This window comes from Camelus bactrianus, chromosome 4 (assembly GCF_048773025.1).
Source record: "Camelus bactrianus isolate YW-2024 breed Bactrian camel chromosome 4, ASM4877302v1, whole genome shotgun sequence".
In the NCBI taxonomy this organism is placed as follows: domain Eukaryota; kingdom Metazoa; phylum Chordata; class Mammalia; order Artiodactyla; family Camelidae; genus Camelus; species Camelus bactrianus.
The window spans coordinates 40847086-40871894 of NC_133542.1; the positions used below are offsets into that span (position 1 = coordinate 40847086).

Here is a 24809-nt window from a genome sequence, read left to right on the forward strand (position 1 = left end):
AGTATCAGAATATTAGAGGTGTCAAGAGAGAATGATTATTAGTAAATGATGGATTTCAACAAATATTTGAAAGATGGATGGATGGAATAGAACAGAGGAAACTGTAACTCAGAAGGAGACTGCATCCAATGTTGGATTTAATTTGCTTTGTGGAACCCTGACTAGGTTCTAAGTTGAGCACCAGCACATACAGCAAATTGGGTTAATTAGAACTTCTGGGATGATTTTGTTTTGTAAGAATAAAATTCTCCTCATTCTGGCATTTTGGGGGAACCCCAAACCTGCCTACCTCGAACTTAAACTTATTAGTTCACAAGACTCATGTGTAAAGCCCTGAAATATTACATAGTTTTTTCAGTCAGAATCCTAGCCCAGAAACAACCTTACATTAATTACATTATAGGAAATTCCATTCTTACTAGCTAGAATAACCAACCCAGTCCTTTGTTGTTAAATATTAATGATCAGACATGAAGAAAATCACAAGAACCTAAGTGTGAAAGCAACCAAGATAAACAGAATAGTGTTTCCTGAATGAATCAGAAATAATTGAGGGAACAAGAGAGAATGTGAACAAACAGAAAACAAACTCTCATAATCAGAGGATTTTGAGAATATAAAATGAATCCTACCATCACTACCTTTTGCCTTCCCAACATAAGAGTTATTGGAAACTAAAATTATGATTGCTGAAACTTTAAAACAAAACAGTTGCACTAAGCATGGGGTTAGAATGTGAGTACTGAGTTGTAATATATATATTACTGAATATATCAATCTCCTGTAACATCGAGGAAAAATAAAGACAGAAATGGAGAATGATTTAGAGTGATGGAGCTTTAGTTCAAAAAGTCCAATTCCAGAATAATAAATATTTTAGGAGAAAGACTGAGAAAATGGAAGAGAAGAATCTTTCAAAGAAGTAATAGAAGAAAACCCTCCAGGGCTAAGTAAATACTGAAACAAATTCTTGGATATAAATAATCTACCAAGTTTCAAGCCAATCAAAGACTCCTTATGCAAACACATTTTTATGAAATGTCATAACAACAAAGGTAAAATTTTTAGTTTAGGAAAAAACCAGGATGCCTATTAGAGGCTTGGGGGAAAGGGGACTGGAATCAGACTTATCATTAGTGAAACTTGGTGGGATGGGTTGGGATGGATGGAGGATAAAAGACAATGGAGTAATATAGCCAAATTTCTAAGGAAGATGGTTTTGAAGTTAAGGGTATATATATGGCAAAACCAACATCCAAATGGGAAAAGAATATTCAGATTTCCAGTGACTCAAAGTTTGCTTTCTTTTACCCATTCCTAAAGAAATTACAGGTATACCTCATTTTATTGTGCTTCTCAGATACTGCGTTTTTTAACTGATTGAAGGTTTATGGCAGCTGTGACTTGAGCAAGTCTGAGTGCCATTTTTCCAATAAAATTATTTTTAATACATGTACATTTTTTAAGACTTAATGCTGCTGTACTCTTAATAGACTACAGTATAGAGTAAACATTGTTTTTATATGTACTGGGAAATCAAAAATTTGTGTGACTCGCTTTGATGTGATACTGATTTTATTGCATTGGTCTGGAACTGAACCTGCAGTATCTTTCATGTATGCTGGTAGTTTGAAAATATATTCTAGCAAAGCAAACAAGGAATCTGGGAAATAGGAAAACATAGGATCCAAAAACAATAGACTTACCCAGGAGGGCATTAAAAAGGAATCCCAAAATTATCTGTGTTACTGGGCTAGAAGGACTTGGGAAAGAGGAGTTCAGAATGCTTTAAGAAAAAAAGGGAAGAATGTCTTAAAGAAGAAAAATATATAAATTCTATGTAATATGTAGAATGAGTTAATTATACTACGTAAGGAAATGGGAGAATGAGGAATTAATTAGCTATATTATATGGATGAGGAAGACATGTATTCTGTTCCTAAGAAGGGAGAAATATGTACTATATATTCTGGTACAGAAGTGAAGTGGACTAAATTTTGCATGATTTTGAGCCATCTTTAGAATGTGTGAAGAGATTCTCTCTGCTGTTTTGAGAGATACACAAGTTGTGATGTTGTAGCAGCAGAAGAAATATAATAAGCTATTAGTCTCTTAATTTAAAATTATTACATAGCCATAGTTAAACAACACATGGAAGACTTACTATGTAAATAAGTATGTAAGTGTTGTTAACTGTTAAGGTAGAAATAATGACATATATGACCAAAGTTGGAAAGAGGAAGATGGGACAGGTAGAGGAAATGATAAGGACTTAAGTAGAGAGGAGTATAAAGCCAATGTCTAAAATGGATGGAAAAAATAAACATTTAAATATATTACTGTTTTAATCCTTTTCTTCTGGAAATGTTTACACGTACATCAAAGTAGAAGGAATAAGGTAATGAGCCTACAGGTATCCATTACCCAATTTCAACACTTAGTATCATGTGGCTGCTTTTATTACTGCCAAAATTCTCCTCTTTTTCTTCCCCCAACTCCCAGCCCACTAGATAATTTTAAAGCAAATCTCAGATGTTACACCTTTAATTACTATTCATCTATAAGCAGTGTGAACTTTACTTTTTGAATATAGTCATAGTAACATCATCACCCCTAAAACATTTGCAATACTCCCTTTAAAACATGTAAATATCTAGTTAACTTCAAAAAATCTAGTTAACTTCATATTTTTTCCTGATTGTCTCATAAATTTCTCTTTACAAGTTTTTCTAAATAAGTTTGAACGAATTAATGCACAAATAAAATGAAATAAATTTAGATGTGTGTTACTAATAACAGCTTCAGAATATATTCAGCAAAAATTGACAGCTAGAGGAGGAAATAAATACACATATACAAAATCATAGTAGATTACTTAGCACATCACTCTTAGTTAATTGATAGACTATAGACAAAAGAAATCAAAATATAGAACATTTGAATACTGTTAACAAGCTTGACCTAGTTAACATTAATATACTTCACTCAACAATTGCAGAATACACTTTTTTTTAAGATCTCCTGGAATATTCACAAAAATAAACCATTTGGGGGGGCCATAAGGTTTTCTGACCAAATGGAATTAAGTTAGAAATCAGTAGCAATGGGATGTCTAAAAAGCTTGAAATATTTGGACATTAAATAATTTTGAAATAACAGATGGTTCCATAAAGAAAGGAGACGGAAAATCAGAGAATTATTTAAACTGGAAGATAATGAACATAAAACATGTCAAAAGTTGTGGAATGCAACTAAAGCAGTGCCGAAAGAAATTTGGTGCCATAAAGGATTGTACTGGGAAAGAATAAGAGTTAAAAATCAAAGATCAAATCTTTCACTTCAGAAAACTAGAAGAAGAAGAGCAAATCAAACTAAAAATAAAGGCAGTGATACAGAAAACAGTAAAAATCAATGAAAAAGAAACAAACAGTAGAAAAAAATAACAAAGTGAAAAATCATTTTCATTGGAAAGACTAATAAAAATTGATAAATTCTTAGCAAGACTGGTGAGAGAAAATGAATGATAAATATCAGAATTAAATTAACTGGCTGTAATATAGTTTTATGAATTTATTGCACTGATGCTATAAAATCTGGACTTCGTGGTAATCTGTCCCTAAATAAGTGTTGTTTTCTCTTCTTCAGTGTTACTGTAAACAGTGACACCCATGTAGCATATGTTTGACTTTTCTTCTTTAATGTTTCATGTGAAAACTACAAACTACCTTAATTTACATGTTTCCTCATTGTAAATAAGCTTTTCTTCCTATCCAGATTTTTTTTGTGTATGTGTGTTTTACCGGTTAAATGCTTTTGTAGTTTAATCCTGTATTATCTCTTTTACTTTGTTTTGTGTATAGGGAAAATTAAAAAGTTGGAATCTCCCCCAAAAAAGCTAATTACGCTAACACAGCATGCTAATTATGTTGTTAAGAATTTGTATAGCTGTGTCATGAGGGATATTCGTGTGTGATACTCTTTTCTTGAAGTGGCTTTTTCTGTTTTGGTTTTTGGTACCAGGGTAATGCTTGCTTTCTAAAATGCATTAGGAAGTGTTACTTTTTCTAAGTGTGATATTGACTACATAGAAAACCCTAAGAAGTCTTCAACAAATTCCTAGAATTAAGAAATCAATTTAGCATTTTTAACAAGATACTATGTTAATATGTAAATATCAGTTGTATCAGTGACAATTAAGAAATAAAATTAAAACTATTTTCAATAATGTCAAAAAATAATATACTTAGGAAGAAGTTTAACGAAATTATATGAGACTGTTACACTGAAAAATACCAAATACTGATGAGAAGAACTAAGTGACTTAAATATATGAAGAGATATGCCATGTTTGTGCATTGAAAAATCTCATTGTTAAAATCTCAGTATTGTTTAAATGTCACTTCTCACCATGTTGATTCATAGATTCAACATAATCCCAATCAAACTTTAACAGAAATCGAAAAATTACTTAAAAAATTATATAGAAATGCTAAGGATGGAGCCATTTATATATATGTATGTATGTATGTATATATATCTGTGTATACACTATATATACAGAGAAAGAAGAACAAAGACATACACTGTCGAATTTCACAATTTATAGTAAATCTTCAATAATTAAGTCGGTATGGATATAGCATAGCATAGAAAAATAGATTTATGAAACAGAATAGAAAGTCCAGAAGATATACAAGTAAACTTACTTTCAACAAGGACTAGACAATAGGGAAAGGATGAACTTTTTAACAAATGGGGCTGTTGGCAACTAGGTAAATGTAGGAAAAATTGAACCTTGTCCCTTCACATCATACACAGAAATTAATTTGAGATGGATAAAAGGCATATATTTGAAAGCAAAAACTTTTAAACTTCTGGAAGAAAGCATGAAAGAATATCTTCATAGGATAGCCAAAGATTTCTTGGGTAGGTACAAAAGCTCTAATCATGAAAGGAAAACTTTATAAAGTAGACTTCAAAATGTTAAACTTCTGCTCATCAGAAGATAGTATTAAGATTGTGAAAAGTTAAGCTTCAGACTAGGAGACACATTCATGATACATGTATCTGACCTTATCCTTTTATCTAGAATACATGAGAACTCCTTGAAATTAGGAACTTTTTAAAAAATGAAATAATGACCAGAAGATTTGGCTACTTGGGAAAAGATATGTTAAATGGACAGTAAGCACATGAAAAGGTGCTAATACAGTTATTTTTCAGGAAAACTTCAGTTTACCAAACTAAAGTTTAAAAGGCTGACACCACCAAATGTTGATGAGAATGTGAAACAGCTGAAACTCTCAAATATTGCTGTCAGAAATGTGAAATAATATTAACTATTTTTGAGAGTTTGGCAATTAATATACACCTACTCTATAACAAGCAATTACAGGCCCAAGTTTTTACCCACACCCCACTCCAAAATAAGTGCATATGTACACAAAATTACTTACCTTGTAATATATGCAGATTTATCCATAATAGCTCAAATCTGGAAATAACCCATATGTTTTCTGATACTAGAATGGATGAATTGTTTATTTTTCATACTGTGTATTTTCATAGAATGCATTTTCAGAGTGCATCAGAAAGAATGAGCTACTGAAACAAAATAACATGTCAGTTGAAAGAAACTAAACATGAAAGAGTATGATATATTACTTCATTTATACAGAATTTAAGAACAAACAAAACTCATCTAAGGTGATTGAAATTAGAATGGTAGGAAAAAGGGAACTTTCTGGAGTGATACGAATGTTCAGTATCTTTATTGGAGTGTTAATGACATGAACGTATACATTCATCAAATCTCATTGAATTTTTCAGATAAGATCTGTGTATTTCAGTGATACAAATTTTGCCTAAAGTAAAAAAATAAGCTACCTGGCATGGTGGTACTTGTTTCTGGAGTCAGGTAAAACAAGAATTAGGAATTGCTGTGTTTTTATTATATGTCCATTTAATACATACCATGTGTATATAATATGTTGTTTATATAAAATTTAGAGAAAATTAAATTTTGGATCCTTTTGCTTAGTGGAATGATTTTTCTAAATATCATCTAATTTATCTTGTTTGGTTTTATTTTTTGAAATAAAATTTAAATTCCAAACTAATATACCACATACTCTAGTACACGATTTATACATGCTATTTTGCTTAATTTGCAAAACAAACTCAGTGGTTACTTCTCTTATTCCCATTTTAAAAAAATTAAACCAAGAGCTTTTTAGAAATAAACCAAGAGCTTAATTAATACTCCCATGTTTTTATGTAATGAATGCTAAGCCAGGAGTTAGTGAGTTCAACATCTAAATTGTTAAATCTTAAAAGTTTTTTGAAAAACATTATATTATACCCATTTATTTAATAATTCACTTAAATCTGTTTCAACGCTATTTTAGTGAGTTCCACTATCTGACTTTTTTCTTTTATCCAATAACTTTAATTTTTCCAAGGAACAACTGTAGTGACAGCTGCTGTGGTGGAAGTACATTCACGTCCTTCTCAAGTTAAGACAACACTAAATATGAGTTTCAAAACTGATTATCTTACCATGGCACTGTATAGTCCGGGTCCTAAACAGGTAAGTTGAAGAAGAAAAGAAAATATATTCTCACTTGGTGAAAATTATATAGGCAAATGTCTATTAAAATAGCATTTGTGAGTATTTCATGTATATTTTGGCGTATATCTGTTCCTCAGAAAAGTTATTGATCTTTTTGCTTTAATAATAAAATAATTTAGCCATTTCCCTTTTAAAATGAATTATCTTTCCTATAGCCAGTGATATGAAGAATAAATTTTTTAATTAAAGTTAATATTCTTTTGCCTTTCATTATGAGCACTTTGGAGATAGAGAATGTAGTAGTTTATATCTTAAAACGTGTTTTACATTTGTTTTTGTGTCAAATTTTGATTGATTTCCTCTTCCACAGACTTCCTTCACAGATATTCGTGATCCTTCTCTGAATCTTGCTGAATTTAAGTTGGAGAATATTATAAGTACTTTAAAAATGTATACAGATGACTCAACGTTTTCTTCCTTCTCATTAAAGAACTGTATTTTAGATGACAAAAGGCCTCATGTCAAGAAGGCGACTCCTAGGTAATAGTGTTCTGAGATTTTACTTGAGAAATGGTTGATATATTTTATAGAATTTATTCCCAAAGTTGCATGTTCATTTTCTGGGTACATCCTAAGGTCCTCGGAGATTCAGTGCAATTGAGTTCGTGGTTCTAAGTCAACATTTAAAATACCCTGGTTCAATCTGCCCTCTTAGCGCAGCAGGCAGCGCATCAGTCTCATAAAATACCCTGGTTCAGTTATGTGCTTTTCTTACTGAGTGTTTGATTGATTGGGTAAATAGAAATGATCAATGCAATTAAATTGGTTTTTAAGTTAATCTGTATTATCTAAATTATTAATCCATGCAAACTGTAATGGGAAACATGAAAAATTGAGAAGAAAAAATATGCTGAGATTGAAAATTCTGATAATTTCTTAAGGATGTACTTCCTAATTTATGAAACATTTGTGCTCTTGAAGACTGTAAGTCTGTGGTTTGGAGTACGCTGTGAACTTCCTTGGAGAAATGACTTTCAGAGTGTTGGTTTGCTGTCCATGAAGGGGATAAGAGATCTTTGAATTTTATTGATGTGTTTGGTTTATTTGTAATATACTCATAGGAATTGTTATTATGGTGTTTTTTCAGAATGATAGGACTGACAGTTGGGTTTGACAAAAAGGACATGATGGATGTACGGTATAGGAAAGTCAGAGACGGATGGGTGGCTGATTTAGTCCTTCAAGAAATGTATATTTGTGCAAGTGTGGAATTTCTCCTGACCGTTGCAAATGTCTTTCTTGAGGCCTACACCACAGGCACTGCTGTAGAAACCAATGTTCAAACATGGCCTGCTAAAGAAGAAGGTTAGTTATTGGCTGAAATATTTGATATCTGTGTTATGAAAGTGCTGTAATAGCTCTTACCTTGATTAACCTTCTAGATGATGAAGTTAAGTGGATTAATAAGTTAAAAATCTTTATTTTTCAGAGGTTAAGAGGAAAACTTAAATGTATTTTCTGATAGGATATACAGTTTGCTTATTTTTCAAGGTGTAAATATATATTGGGCTTAAAAATTATGAGATCTATATTAAAATAAGTAATTGTACTTTTCTGAAGACAATATTTTGAAAGAATTTGTTGGAGGTAATCAAGGAGAAGGAATAACAAATCAGCCACTACTTCTCATACTTAAAGATAGTACTTTAACTTAAAATCCTCTTTTATTTTTGTTATATTTATAGTTTTCTACTATCTTTTACATATTTCATTCATTGTGGTATAGTGAAAACTGTCAAGCTGAGAATTGGAAACTAGATTTATTTCCAGGTCTTCCATTAAATGGTGGAGTTTTTTCCCCCAGATTTTAAAATGTTCTATGGCTATAGCTTCTTCAAATCTTGTACTCAAAAGAGTTGCACTAAATTTCTTTGGGACCTAAGATTTTTTCATTTTACTTTTTACTTAGGCTTAGTGTTTTCCTGTAAATAATAATTTTTGATAAATAATAAATATTTATAGCTATTTTAAAACATTTTTATTTCTATTTTAGTGCCTATACAGGAATCAGAGAAGTGGGAAATTAATGTCCTTATTAAAAATCCTGAAATTGTGTTTGTGGCTGATATGACAAGAAATGATGCTCCTGCCTTAGTCATTACAACACAATGTGAAATTTGTTGGAAAGGTGACTTTGAAAATAATACAATGACTGCTGCCATTAAAGATCTCCAAGTCAGAGCATGCCCATTTCTTCCAGTCAAGAGAAAAGGAAAAATCACTACTGTGAGTTTACTATTTAATCATCTACTTAATTGTAAGCTATATTGTATATAGTGTATACCACTTTAGGAAACTGCCTACATACTTTACAACTTTTCTCTGTAAAATACCTTCTTTCTGCTTGGAGAGCCTAGATTATTATTACACCATCTTTGAAACTTTGTCATTTTTCCGGTTTTCCTCATTGTTTTATCTATTTGTAGGAATAATCACACTAAGAAGTTGCTTTTTTCTTGACACTTCTAAATTAAGATTCTATTCTGAGTTTCTAATCAATTCTGCACTGCATTTAAGCCTTTGAGACTTTCTACCAATTGTTTGTTGTGTTGTTTCGATTTTATTATTTTTAATTTTCTTCCCCCTCTGGACATTTTTGCTCAGATGTGTTTTTGCTTTTCTCCCATATGGCTTATTTGAAGTATCAGCTATTTGCTTTGACAACTTCACATTTGTATTTTATTTTTTACTACCTCTTGGACTTCCTCTTCTTCGTAACTGTTTAAAATTAATTTCTTCAAAGACATCTTTTCAAGTTAACTATCTGACTTCTAGTACTCTTACTAAACACTAATAAAAATGGTTAGGTTTCTACAGGAATAATAGAAGTATAAATATTATCAACAGAAATGTAAGATGTGATTTTGTCATAAGTAAATACGTGTATATTGGTTAGGATATAGGGTGGACTGTCTCCCTAGTTTTCAAGGCTGATGGCTCACCCCTAAGCAAAGAGAGGAAATAGAAAATGGAGGGCATACTGATTCTCTTTTAGGTTATGACTCAGAAATTTAACATATATTTCTTCTGTTCATATCCTTTTGGCTTGAATATAGCTGTACGGCCACCCTTATCTGCAACAAAAGTTTGGAGAAGGTGGTCTTTTTTTTTTTTTTTTTTTTTTTTTTTGAGCTACCTTAGGCTCAGCTAAAACTTCTCTTACTGAAGAAGAAAAAGAGAACAGGTATGAGGTGGCATCTAGAGGTTCTTCTCACAGTCCACTCAAAGATTTCTTCCTTTGTCCACAAAAGTAATCCATACTTGTCTTTGTTCAACCATAGAACATACTCACTTCTTCCAAGAGAAGAATTACATGTTACATATATTATATGTTATAGGTGTACAATATAGTGATTCACAATTTTTACAGATTATACTCTATTTATAGTTATTTTAAAATATTGGCTATATTCTTCATGCTATACAATATGTCCTTGTAGCTTATTTTATACCTAATAGTTTGTACCTATTAATCCTTTACCTCTCTATTGCCTCCCTCACCACTGGTAACCAGTAGTTTGTTCTCTCTGTGAGTCTGCTTTTTTTTGTTGTTATATTCACTACTTTGTTGTATTTTTTAGATTCTACATTCAAGCAATATCATATAGTATTTGTCTTTCTCTGACATATTTCACTTAGCATAACAACTTCCAGATCCATCCATGTTGCTGCAAATGCCAAAATTTTATTCTTTTTAAGCTAAGTAGTGTTTCATTGTGTATATATACCACATCCTCTTGATCCATTTGTCTGTTGATGGACACTTGGGTTGCTTCCGTATCTTGGCAGTTATAAACAATGTTGCTGTGATCATTGAGGTGCGTGTATCTTTTCAAACTAGTGTTTTTGTTTTCTCCGGATATATGCCCAGGAGTGGAATTGCTGGATCATGTGGCAAGTCTGTTTTCAGTTTTTTAAGGAATCTGCACACTCTTCTCCATGGTGGTGGCTGCACAAATTTACATTTCCACCAACAGTGTACAAGGGTTCCCTTTTCTCCAGATCCTCACCTACATTTGTTATTCATATTCTTTTTGATGATAGCCATTCTGACAGGTGTGAGGTGGTATCTCACTGTGGTTTTGATTTGCATTTCCCTGGTGATTAGCAGTGCTGAGCATCTTCTCATATGCCTGTTGGCCATCTGCCTTTCGTCTTTGGAAGAATGTCTATTCAGTTCTTCTGCTCATTTTTTAATCAAATTTTTTTTTGACGTTGAGTTTTGTGAGATGTTTATACATAATGGATATTTAACTCCTTATTGGTCATATCACTTGCAAATATTCTCCCATTCAGTAGGTTGTTTTTCATTTTGTTAGTGGTTTCCTTTGCTCTGCAAAAGCTCTTGAGTTATATTAGGTCTCATTTGTTTATTTTTGCTTTTATTTCCTTTGCTTTGTGGAAGGGATCGAAAAAATAATGCTGCAGTCTATGTCAAATAGTGTTCAAGTGTTCTGCAAGTCTTCCTCTAAGAGTTTTATAGTAGTGGTCTTACATTTAGGTCTTTAATCCATATTGAGTTTATTTTTGTATATGGTGATAGAGTGTTCCAGTTTCCTTCTTCTACATTAAGCAGACTTTTTAAAAATAGGACTTTACAACTTGTAGGTGGATTGTTGCTTTCCCACAAGTTTCTTCCTTCACAGATGGAAACAAGTCTAAAAATGGGATATCTTTAAGTGGGCATCCATGTAAGGGAAACATTTATGATTATAGGAGATTTTGAAACAGAAGTCTAAAAAGGGATATCTTTAGCTGGGCATCCATATAAGGGAAACATCTATGATTATAGGAAATTTTGAATAGGAATCTTTGAAAAGATTATTTACGGTCAACTAGATGTTTTAGCAACGTATATTTTAGGGGGGAGGGTGTAGCTCAAGCAGTAGAGTGCATGCTTAGCATGCCTGAGGTTCTGGGTTCAATCCCCAGCACCTCCTCTAAAAATAAATAAGTAAACCTAACAACCTTCCCCTACCAAAAAAAAAAAAAATTAGGAAGCTATGTATATTTTGATAAGTTGCAATTTGTTGAACTTTAATTGGTATCATAGTCATTTTATATTAGAAAAAAGTTTCTTAATTCATCATTCGTCTCTCGGGTTCATTTCATGTATGCTTATGAAAGATTCATGAACTTAAAAAAAAAGATTCATGAACTTCAAGAAGACGTATGGAGAGTGTGGTATATATACTTTTTTCCTATTAGAATTTAATTTTAGAGGATAAATGACCCTAAATTTTCACAATCATTAACATAGGATATTCTCATCTTTGCTACCTATAGACTATAAATTTACTTATGTCTGTTTCACCAATTAGGTTTTATAATAATCTTTAAAATTCTTAAATTCTTTAGGTATTTTAAATTTTCCTTTTTTAAAAAGCTAAATCATGATCCAGATATATAATTTATTTTATATCTATTGTAAATAGTTGTCAGCTTTTTCATGAATTTATCTTACTCTCTAACTTTTCTAAACTTATTACTTGTACTAATATTTTTATTAATATTAGACTTAACCAAAAATCATCTGCAAAAGCTACATTCTTGTTTATTGCTTCAATGGCCACAAGGATTCATCCTCATTGTATTCCTGTGCTAAAAGCGAGGTGATAGTACTATAATTTTAATATTTTCTTTTGAATTTAAATATGAGACCCTTAGTATGTTGATAAAATTCCACATGAAATTTTGAGAGAATCTTAATCATGAATAAGTGTTGAATTTTTTTGATTGCTTACTGCTGTCTGTTGAAAAAACAATAGTAGTTTTTATTATTATGATGATAAATTACATTGATTGTCCTATGGCATACCAGCCTTACATTTATGGGTTAATCCTAAATTTGAGGATATTTTAGTTTGTTCTTGTATTCTGTTTGTTAATTAGAACTATATATAGAAGACTATATATAACTGTTCTGAAGTAGTAGGCAAGGGAGACTTCTCAGTAGAAAAGACGTTTATGCTGATGCCTGAAAGATGATGAAGTTAGTTAAACGGGAATAGAGGAGTTACCAGAGTGTGTTTCAGGTTTAAGAGATACTGTATGCAGAGTACCTGGGTTCCAGAGAGTGCAAGTTCCCACCACACATCTACCCACATACCAACATCTATCCTCTTATACCCTAACTTTTTTCTTAGTATTTAGTCATCCTCAGCTTGAAGCAGTCCTTCCCACCACCAAGGCAGTGTTTTTAAAGTAGAGAATTTATAATCAGCTCTTGTAGGCTTCTGTAGATGTTAGTTAGCTTAAGATTGCTTCTTTGAAGGGGAAGCAGTATCATCAGGAAAGAAATGCACCAGTAGTAAAAATCGTATGAGACTGGGAGCAGTATGGTGAGAGATGAGAGTAGGAAGGAGGGAAAAAAAATGATAGAAATATCAGTAAAGTCACAATGGACGTAGCTGGAGACAATAAAATCATACTAGTAGGAAAATAATTCCATTTTAAGAAATGTTTCCACATTATTAAGTTGATCTATATGGACTATATTATGGAAAATTTGACTGTAATATAGTTTTGGCATGAACATGTTTACTGTTAAGGACCAGCTGCATTTTTAATTCTAGGTAGCTTAATTAGACTTGAAAATATAGGAATTGGCTAAGGATCAAAGCACACCTTCATGTTTATTTGGATGAAGGAACTATTTAAAAAGCCAATTAAAAATTTCCAAGTTATAAGAAATTTTTATATGTGTTTATAATAGTATTTTTGTTTTTATTTTTTGCCTTCTCTAAAAAGACAAAATAACACAAATTTTATGTTTAAAGTCTTAGATTATATATTGCAATGTGGTTACAATATTCTATCCCTGAAGTTTAAAGATATAATATACTGAATATTTAAGTCATGTACCAGTTGATCTTTCTGATTTATTAGAATAGTAGTAGATTTTGATGTGCTTTCTTTGGAGAATAGGTTTAGAGGTTATATATATATATTTTTTTGATTTATTTTCCATCTTTAATGTAGGCAGAATTCCAAGATGGCTTTCAAGATTTCTGCCTCCTGTTGCATGTGCTCAGTATGGTCTCCTTCCCTTGAGTGTGGACAGGACCAATGAATATAGTTAGATTGCTAATTATTTAACTTTAACAAAGAGAGATTCTCAGTGGACCTAACCTAATTTTTAAAATGGTGAAACATCAGAGAGATGCTTTTCTGCTGGCCTTGAAGGAGCCAACTGCCATGTCAGTAAGGCCACATGTCAGGAACCTGTGAGGGACTAACAGGAGTAGAAAGTAGTCCCTGGCCAAAAGTTGGCAAGCAAATGGAAATCTCAGGCCTGGGCCACAAAGAAATGAATTGAGCCAACAACATGAAGGAGCTTGGGAACAGATCTTTCCCTAGTCAAGCCTCTAGACGAGGACACAGCACCCTGACATCTGATTTCAGGGAGATTCCTGACCCCTGAAAATGGGTAGATAATAAATTTGTGGTATTCTAAGCCACTAATTGTGTGGTGATTTGTTGTATGTGGCAATAGGAAACAAATACAGATTTTTGTATATAAGTAGTATGCTGTTGTAGCAGTTATTTAAAATGTGGGGGCAGCTTTGGAACTGGGAAGTAAGCAGAGAAATGTAGAAGTTGGAGGAATTTTGAAGAGAATGATAGAGAAAGCCTAAGTTAGTTGAACTCTCTTGGTAGAAATATGGTCATTTAAGAATGCTGCCAGTGAGGGCTCAGAATGAAGTAAAGGACATGTTATTGGAAGTAGGGGGATGGCTTGATTTGCACTGACAGAAAGCTTTGCTAATTGTGTCTTGGAGTTATGTGAAAAGGAGAACTTGTAAGTGACAAACATAGGTATATAGCTAAGGAGATTTCCAAGCTGCCTGATTTGAAGGTTCTGTCTGGTCTCTTATTGTTTATAGAAAAAATGCTAGAGCAGAGAGATAAATTTGAGGGGAAACAGTTAAACAAAAAGAACCAGAACTTAATGACTTTGATAATTCTCAGCCTTCCAAATAGCATATGGTGCTACAAGTCAGAAATGTGCCATAAGTGTAGCACAGAGAAAAGAATATGTAATTGCAAGAGATTAATGTGTGTTTCACAGATCTTTTCAATCAAACCAGAGGAGGGCCTCTGGGAATCATAAGGATGTCTTCCCTTAACCATATGAGCAGAAAGCCATGATCATCTAAAAAAGATCTGTGAATGCAGCTTAAATGAAATGAAACCTCATAAAATGTATAGAAAGCCATCAAGGTCCTTGAGAAAATTGTTTTAGGAGAAACACTGCGAGCATGGACTGAGAGAGACAGAGTATAAAATAGAGACTCTTGGACCCCTCAAAATTCTACTGACAGGAAGCAGGATGATATAACTACTCAGCTGCAAATTTGTGCTACCTTTTTTGAAAAAAGGAAGGCTATCTCAGAGAGTGCAGTTGAAAGCCACAGAGAATTATTCGTAGACTTTGAATCTAATCAAGAAACTCTTTTACCTGGCTGGATTTCAAAACTGCTTTGGGCTAGTGTTGGGCTACACCTTGCAGACCTAAAAGGCTTGTACTCACCCCTCTTCAAGATGAAGAAAGAGCCCGGAGTTAGTGACAGAGACATCAATGATTTAATGGATAGGGAGAGATTACATATCATAAGCAAGGTCCTGGAGTGACTCCTCACCATTGTGCAGTGGATGGTGTGCAGAACTCTGGACTACAATGGGAGAAGACTGTTAGGGACCTTAAGAGAAAGTAAATATATTTTGCATTTGGAAGGACCATGAGTAACTAAGGACTGCAGGACAGATTTATGCTTACTATAGTTAGGGAAAACTCAGTTAATTTATAATTATATTAAGAATTATTTAGTAAATCTAGTGTGTTTATAGTTTTTTCTTATCTTTTGTAGCTTGTCCTATATAGATCATTTCATTTTATAATGGAAAAATACCATGATAAAATTTTATTTTAGTACTTCAGTCTGCAGTTGAATCCACAAAAAAGAACCTGTGGATACAGACAACTAACTGTACTATTCCCTCTTTTTTTTTTTTTTGAGGTAATATTGGTATATAACATATAAGTTTCATGTATACAGTATCTTTTTTCTCCTTCTGCATACACAACAGCATGCTCACCAACAAAAATTTAGTTTTCATCATTCACCATACAGTTGACCCCTTTTACCCATTTTGTCCCCTGATCTTTGCCTCTGTAACTTCTACTCTTGTTCGCTGTATCTATATATTTGTTTTTGTTTCATTTGTTCATTTATTTTGTTTGTTTTTCACATTACATGTATAAGTGAAATCATAAGAGTATTTGTCTTTCCACATGACTTACTTCACTTAGCATAATACCCTCAAGGTCCATCCATGTTGTTGCAAATGGCAAGATAAGATTTCACCTTTTTGGCTGAGTAGTATTCCATGTATGTATATGTGTATATACACACAGCGCACACACATATTTATATGTAAACACACATACCCCATTTTCATTACCTCTTCATCTGTTGATAGGCACTTTAGATCTGTAGTGTCTTTTTAAAAAAATTAATAAAACTTGCCATTATTATAGCAACAGTGTGGGGGGGTTCCGTTTCCTCCACATACTTCCAACACTTGTTATTTCTTGCCTTTTTGATAATAGCCATTCTAATGGGTATGATGTGATACCTTACTGTGGTTTTGATTTGCATTTCCTTAATAATTAGTAATGTTGAACATCTTTTTGTGTGCCTGTTGGCCATCTGTTTATCTTTGGAAAAAGTTTATTTGGCTCCTCTGTCCAGTTTTTTTAATTGAGTAGTTTGGGTTTTTGTTGAATACTGTGCCATTTTATGTAAGGGCCTTGAACATCTTTGGATTTTAGTATATGCAGTGGGTAGAGAGAAGGTAACAGGGGACAAGTGTGTGTGTCCTGGAACCGATACCCCAGGGATACCAAGGGACTACTGTAAAATAAAATATACAATACAAGTTTTTGGGATTTTCATGTATTTAAGCATATTTAAGAAATTCTTCTACTTTGTTATATTAATATTGTTGCTAATATTTTTAGTACTTCCTGTTTATTATAAATAATAAGAGGATAATTTTAGAATGTGTTTTTTTTAATTCTTATTTTTTATTGAAGTGTCAATTTACAGTGTTAGTTTCAGGTATACAACAAGGTGATTCAATTATACATATATATATATATATATATATATATATGTGTATATATATATATATATATATATATATATACACATATGTGTATGTATAGATAGTTTCAGATTCTTTTCCATTACAGCTCACTACAAGAAATTGAATATAGTTCCCTGTGCTCTACAGTAGGTCCTTGCTGTTTATCTATTTTATATAGAGTAATGTGTATCTATTAATCCTAAACTCCTAATCTATCCCTCCCCCTGCTTCCCCCCTGGTAACCACAGTTTGTTTTCTATTTAAGAAATGTCTTATTGATTCACTTGTTTTTAATATAGTTACTTTTACTAACTTGTTTGTTATCTATTACTGGGCAAGTCTTTAAATAAAAATATTATAAGAACAATGTTATTTTAATAGTATTGGTTGTTCTCTCATAGGTTTTGCAGCCCTGTGACTTATTCTGTCAAGCTACTCAGATAAGTACAGATCCACAGGTGATTGATTTATCAGTAAAATCACTGACACTGAAGGTAAGTTACAATATAGTCAATCATTCAGATCTGTAGTGTTTTTTAAAAAAATTAATAAAACTTAGAAATATGCCATTATTATAGCAACTTTGAATTGTTAAATAAGCAAAAAAGAAGCTGTTTTTGGAAATATTTTATAATACATAATTTTAAAATGATATTTAATATACATTTTGTAGTGAATGTTTTCATATATTTTATTATTGGCAGTTGACTGCTTCTGTAGTTAACATCCCTATAGTATGTATAGTTGAAATTGAACAGTTTGATATTGACATGTAAATATTTAACAATTAAAATTAGTTACAATAATCAAAAAAAACTTCTAAGGGCAAAAAATTGTATCTGCTATTTCTTGGTAGTAATGTTAGTTCAGTGTTAATTTTTCTTGATCCTTCAGTAGATATATTGAATGTTCTTTGAAGTATGTATTTTTTTAAAGTGGTGTGTATAGAATTTTTAGTTTACATTTTTCCCCTCAGGTTTCACCAGTTATCATAAATACTGTGATCACCATAACTTCAGCACTTTATACAGCTAAGGAAACCATCCCACAAGAAACTGCTGCTTCTACAGCACATTTATGGGAAAAGAAAGATACAAAGAATTTGAAAATGTGGTTTCTTGAAGAACCAGATGAAGCTGAAAAAATAGCTCCCACAACTGAATTGGTACCCAAAGGAGAGATGATAAGAATGAACATTGATTCTATTTTTATAGTTCTTGAGGCTGGAATTGGTCATAGAACCGTGCCTATGCTTTTAGCAAAATCACATTTCTCAGGGGAAGGCAAAAACTGGAGTTCTCTAATAAATCTCCACTGTCAGCTTGAGCTCGAAGTAAGCATATGTAGTATTTTTCCAGATTTTATGACAAATAATGCTACACATGAACTATTTGGGGAATCTTATTTAAACATTAAAATTGTTTATTGTATATATGATGTTGGTTCACAAAACTTTTGAAAGAAAGTTTATAAATTTATACCCTTGATACATTTTTTATGTGTACATGAGAGTACACATCCATATTGAATTTATATTTCAACTGATTTTATCAATTGATAATATTAATACACAATTGTTGAGCAGATTCAAAATTCTTAATATTAAGAATTAAATTGAATACCCTTTTTCCTTTAAAATGATACTAGACTATTTCTTAATCTCTTCTAATATAGTTTATAAAGAATTAGAAGGATATGCTTTATACTTACATATAGTGCAGAATCTTTATTACTCTCATGAGAATCAACCAAAGTCTTTCAAATTTTTGTGAGAGTCCTTTAATTGTTTATATGGAAGATACTTGCTTTGAACCAACATATATTTTGCTTTAGAATTTATCTACATGGAATCACCCCAGAGATATTTTGCTTTAAATTACTGAGTTTATGTCTAGTGGAAACTACTCTGATATTCAACCTTAATAATTATGAAAATTCATAAACTGCTGTAATATTTGAGTTGATACAAAGTTATATACTATAATAGAGGTAGAACTGACAGACTAGATTTCAAGTTTTCAAATTTTGGCTAAAATTGTATTTTGCAGAGGATTTGATCTAGGATGTCCAAGAAGTTCAGAGAATTCAAATGAGTAAACCACTCATTGAATCATATGTTACTTGCCTTCAGGGGCTTTCAAAAAGTAAGTGGAGGTAGACAGTTTAAAAATTGTCAGTAGTGTTTCATAGATGAACACGATTTTTGATGTTAAGCCCAGCCTGAAAGTCAAAGAAAGATACTTAAAAGAAAGTTTTGTCTGGATTAAATTGTGAAGACTAGACCTCGAGGATAGCCATGTAAGGAAAGCACTGAGGAAGTATGTGTAGGAAACTAACGAATGGCATGTAGACGGTTTTCATACAAAGAAGAAATAGTACAGCCAAAAGGAATGGTGGTAGGAAACAGCACGGAAGATTATTTTAGAAAATACCAGAATGCCTTATTTAAAAAATTAAAAATCCTCTCTCTAGGTACATTATTACAATGAAATGTTTGGTGTATGGGAGCCTTTGCTTGAACCCTTAGAAATTGATCAGACTGAGGATTTTAGACCATGGAATCTTGGAATCAAGGTAATTTTGGAGTTTGAAAATATTTTTCAAGTGTTGAGGGTGTCCATACCACACACACTTTAATTTTCATCACAACAGAGTTCAATTATCTCATTATAAGGCTTTCCACATGCTTCCTTGTTTGACCTCTGAGTATTATTTTCAAACCCAGGCCAATGCCTCCTGTGCTCCTCCTGTACAAATAATCATGTAAACATTTATTATATACTGTTCTAAATAATTTACTTTTACTTTAACCCTTACAACAAACCCTTCTGGAAAAGATACAGTTTTAAGCTCCGTTTTAACATGTGGTGGGACTAAAACTATGGAAGTTGAAGGACTTCCATAAAGTAATAGTACCTTCAAGCTGGAAGAGGTGGGATGCAGCACCGGCTCCAGAGTCCCACGCGTAACCACCGGGTTAAAGTGGCTCTAGCACTTCCTTGTAGGTTGTTGTCTGTCCCGAGTTTTCTTTGCTCTCTGAAGGGTGTATGTATAGAAGAAAATATATTGTTTGTTTGAAATATGGTGTGAATTTATGTAATCATACAAATCAGAACCTTTGGTTGGATGAAATTGTGCTTCTGAAGCAAGAGACTGCAGAATTATTAGCGTGTCTCCTCCCTAATAATAATTCAGTCAGTATGCACACACATTTTCCCTGGTTTAAAGCCAGTTAAAGGAACAACGAAGGTGACTGACTAGCTTGGCACATCCAGCATTTTGTACTGGGCCAGTACATTTGATTTTCCACATAATTGAGATAAAGGATGTGGATAAAGGAACTTTGGTGGTTGTTAGGTCAGAATATACATAGGCAGTGGATCTGTGAATCCTAAGAAGAGTCACGTGGTATTGATTCACATAAGGCCATGTTCCTGTTAGCACTGTTCTGCAACTGTTGTTGGACTTTTTAAGTCCCTAGGTTTCTGTTCTTTATTTATGGCATAAGCAATAGACTAAATGACTTTTTTGCTCTGAATTTCCATGTGATATGAAGTAGGTACTTCTCATTTTCATTCAGATGCCACATGAGTTTGGTGATTTTAGGGTTTTTTTCCCCCCATCTAAATTGTGCCTGCCATTTTAGTGTAACTGGGGAGGAGAATTTTTCTTCTAATACTGCTCCTGTCCAATATGACCTTAGTTGACTGATGTTCAGGTAATTCCAGTAAGGCAGTGGAACTGATAAAATTTATTGCTGTCTGTAATGTTATTGGAATTTGTCTAGTTTTCATTTTCCCTTTGCAAAATGAGTTACGTTGTGCTCCTAAGAAGAAATTTTCCTCATATTTCTATTATTTATTATTTTAGATGAAAAAGAAAGCCAAAAAGGCCATTGTTGAGTCAGGTACTGAAGAAGAAAATTATAAGGTGCCAGAATATAAAACTGTCATCACTATCCATTCAAAAGACCAACTAAACATTACATTATCCAAATGTGGCCTTGTAATGTTAAATAACTTAGTCAAGGTAAGAAAAGAAACTTTATACTAGTCTGAGTTACTCTTTTCTTCTATTGAAAAGTCAGTGGAGTTTTTTATTAACTTAGTTATTTTTCATATATCCATTAGTGTTCTGCAGGTCAATTAATTTTCCACATTTTATTTTATTTTATTTATGGTAACTCCTCCTTATTAGGCATTTACGGAAGCTGCCACTCGATCTTCAGCTGTCTTCATAAGGGATCTAGCACCATTTATGATTTTAAACTCTCTTGGACTTAATATCTCTGTTTCGCCAAGTGAATCTTTTAGCGTACTCAGCGTACCTATGGCAAAATCATACGTGTTGAAAAGCGAGGAGAGTTTAAGTATGGATTATGTCCGAACTAAAGACAATGATCATTTCAATGCAATGACGAGCCTAAGCAGCAAACTCTTCTTCATTCTTCTTAGTAAGTGATAAATTGCCTTCCTCTCCTTCCTAATATGTTGTGAATTTTATTATTATTTCCTTCGCAGGGTGTTTGTTGCTCTTACTATATCTTCGTGTTTCAAACTCTGACTTTCTTTATCCACTGCTTTATTTAGAGCATGTTAATTTACTGCTTTATGTTTTGGAGACGAAAAGTATTAAGTGTCATCCTCAGTTAGCTTTTACAGACTATAGCTATTGGTGGTGGTTTTAATGACTTTTAGTATAACTCAGTAGAATTCCACCAGTTTTGCAACTGAATAAATTCAGAATAAGGTTTGAATTCATGAAGTGGCACAAGGTAATGGTTTTTGAGTTTGTAAATGTTTTTTATGTTCTACCTATTGAGGTAGAAGTTTTTTCCTTTGTCCTTTATGTGTCTCAGAAGTTTTTCATTTTCATGAGAGATGAAAGTAAATACATTTTAAAATTATCATAGTATGTACTCATTGTGAAGTTAAATATTAAACAGTCCCATACCACTTTCTGACACTCTTTGACATTTAAGTAGTTATGGAAGGTGTTATGGGTAAGAGGTCAGTGACCCATGGTTCTCAGCGAAAGAACTTAAAGGAGACTTTAGAGTCACTGCACACTGCAAGTTTTTATTAGTTGAAGAGACAGAAGAGGGACAGGACCCCTGTGGGCAGTGGAGGGGCTGTATCTGCAGGTAGCAGTAAGGGCTTTTTCATGCCCCCCACCATGGAATTTTTCCAGCTTGCAAGTGTGCATACTCACTCATATCTAGAAATCCCTCGTTTGTACATAGGAAGGAAAAGGAAAGTAGGGTGTAAACCAGGGCACCAGAATATCGGGTTAATCGGTCTTCTTCAAGGTCTTTTTGATTTCTTTGTTTTGAATTCCTCATTCCCCTGCCTGCCTTGCCCTGACTATTCAGTCCCTATCAGAAGGGAGAGGGTTTCAAAAGTTGGACTTGGAAGGGTACTAAAACTGATAGCTAGTACTTTTTCCTAGTCAGGAAATGATTCATAGCGGTGGCTAGGTTTCAGGTGTTGTCCCAGCATTGTCAGTGACTTTTTCTCATCAGTTACTCTTGTTTGTTTTTAAACTAACATTTTCATGGGATTCTGCTGGGGGGGGGGGAGTGTTATAAAAATATATAATTCACCCTCCCAATACAATATATGTGTGTATATTAGAAAAACTGTATAAAATTTTAATCAAATCTTAGCTATCACAGAGTGTCACAGATTGTTAGAAAAATTTAAAACTAAAAAATTGCAGCTACTTGGTAATTGACTGCCTGGATATATTAGGCTCTGGTTATTATGAAAGCAAACCAGAGGTCAATGTTCTTGTAATTTCTAATAATTTCTCTCATCATTCAGTTATTTTTAAAAGGTTATGCTGTTGTCTTAGGTTAAGCTACCAAATGAGATTTTTTTTCAATTAAAAACTTTGGTAAAATGCTTTGAAGGTTTTAGATAAATGATGTAGAAATGTATTATGGATTCTTTGTATAGGTATCAGTGATAATTATTCATAAGTTTAAGAAATCATTTGATGTTGCTGGCTTATAATGTCTACTTAAAATTAATGTATGATAATTTCTAATAAAAACATTCAAACATATATATTTAATTTAGCACCTGCTAACCACTCTACTGCTGATAAAATCCCTTTAACAAAAGTGGGACGACGACTGTACACTGTAAGACACAGAGAGTCTGGAGTTGAAAGATCTATTGTTTGTCAAATTGATGCAGTGGAAGGAAGTAAGAAGGTAACAATTCGCTCCCCTGTGCAGGTATGGAATGATTCAGTTTTTTGTGATATTTGTGTGGATATTTTGCATATTTGTGTGCTAAGAAAAAAAATTAAAGCAAATTACTACCAAAAGAATATAGACTGTAATAAAAATATAGCTAATATCAAAAAGAATAATCATTATTGGTAATTATACTACTCTAATATGAGCAGTTATAGAATTTTGTTGAATACACTCATAATTTTTATAGGAATATTTTATAAATTTTTTGGAATATTATTTTGTTAAAAAACTCAACATTTTGTTTTAGGTCTTTGTAGTATGTATTTATCCTTTTGTTTTAATTAGAGAATACAGTGAGAGAAATTTTGTATAGCTTTATTGAGGTTAAATTGATGTACATAAGCTACATATATTTATAGTTGATGAATTTTGACAAAATTACACGTCTGAAACCTTCATCACAATCAAGGTAATAAACAAACTTAACACCCCAAAAAGTTTCCCTACCCCCTACTCCATTTCCATGCATCCACTGATATATTCTCATACGTTAGATACACAATACAGCATTTTATATAAATGGAATGAAGTAGGGAATGGAGTCTGGCTTCTTCACTCAACATAATTTTTTATGTCTCAGCTTGTTTGTGTTAATGTTGTTACATCTTGCTGTTGAGTAGTAATCTATCCTATACATACACTAGCACATACCGTTTTGAATGATTTTTTTGTATATAATGTGAGATAAGGTTTGAGGTTCATTTTTTTCCACTTGGCTATTCATTTGTTCCAAACACGATTATCCTTTTTCCATTAAATTGCCTTGACACTTCTGTCAAAAATAAATTGGCCATATTTCTGTGTGTTTATGCTGAGGTCTCTAATCTGTTTATGCCAATACCATACTGTCTTGATTATTACTTTATCTTGAATCTTGCAATGAGGTAGTACAAGTTGTCCCACTTAGTTCTTTTTCAAAGTTGTTTTAGTTAGCCTAAGTCTTTCCACTTCCATTTAAATTTTAGACTCAGGTTTTCAATTTTTATTTAAAAATTTTGTTAAAATGGGCATTTTTCATATTAATTTTTGATTTTTTTTATTGCTTGTAGAAGTACATTTGGTATTTATATTTACATGTGTTATGCAACCTTACTAGATGTGCGTATTAGTTCTAGTAACTTCTTTATAGGTATGTCTGCAGACAAAAACAGTTTTTACTTATTTTCCAGTCTTAGTGTTCATCATCTTATTTTATTTTTTCTTGCTTGTTGCACTGACTAGAACCTCCAGTACAATTTGAATAGAAATTGTGAAAGCAGATGTTTTTGTCTTGTTCTCAGTCTTAGGAGAACAGTGTTTTCCTCTTTCACCATTAAGTATGTTTTGAGTTGTAGTTTTTTTGTACATGACCCCTTCAGTTCCTAGTTTGTTGAGAGTTCTTATCAGGAATGAATGTTGGATTTTGTCAAATTATTTTTTGTGTTTATTGAGAGGATCTTTAAAAAATTTCTAATATGATGAATTACATTGATTTTAATTATTAATATTAAATAATATTGATTTTTAATATTAAATCAACCTTGCATTTCTAGGATGAATCTCGTTTGGTCATGAAGTATTAACCTTTTAATGTATTATTGTGTTGGACTGATTTGCTAAATTCATGTTTAGAATTATTGCATTAATGTTCATGAGAGGCGTTGGTATAGAGTTTCTTATAATGTTTTTCTTGTGTAAATGTTTTCAACCACAGTTTCACTTTAAGGGCTATTTATATTGTCTGGCACTTCTTAGGTGAGCTTTTCTAGTAATTTTATGTCT

General features: G+C 32.4%; 1 protein-coding gene across 4 annotated transcripts in view; it reads left to right on the plus strand.

The window, feature by feature from the left end:
• Positions 1–24809, plus strand: part of VPS13A (vacuolar protein sorting 13 homolog A) — a 201709-nt gene that overhangs the window by 105258 nt on the left and 71642 nt on the right. For all 4 annotated transcript variants that reach the window (XR_006724182.2, XM_010952785.3, XM_010952786.3 and 1 more), the window contains exons 36-45: positions 6462–6589; positions 6942–7111; positions 7719–7936; positions 8625–8857; positions 17185–17277; positions 17760–18116; positions 19256–19357; positions 20654–20812; positions 20981–21236; positions 22864–23024. Coding sequence is in view for 3 of the 4 variants with exons in the window: in XM_010952785.3 (XP_010951087.1) it covers positions 6462–6589; positions 6942–7111; positions 7719–7936; positions 8625–8857; positions 17185–17277; positions 17760–18116; positions 19256–19357; positions 20654–20812; positions 20981–21236; positions 22864–23024 (1877 nt within the window). In the remaining variant the exon portion in view is untranslated. The remainder of the gene's footprint in view (positions 1–6461; positions 6590–6941; positions 7112–7718; positions 7937–8624; positions 8858–17184; positions 17278–17759; positions 18117–19255; positions 19358–20653; positions 20813–20980; positions 21237–22863; positions 23025–24809) is intronic.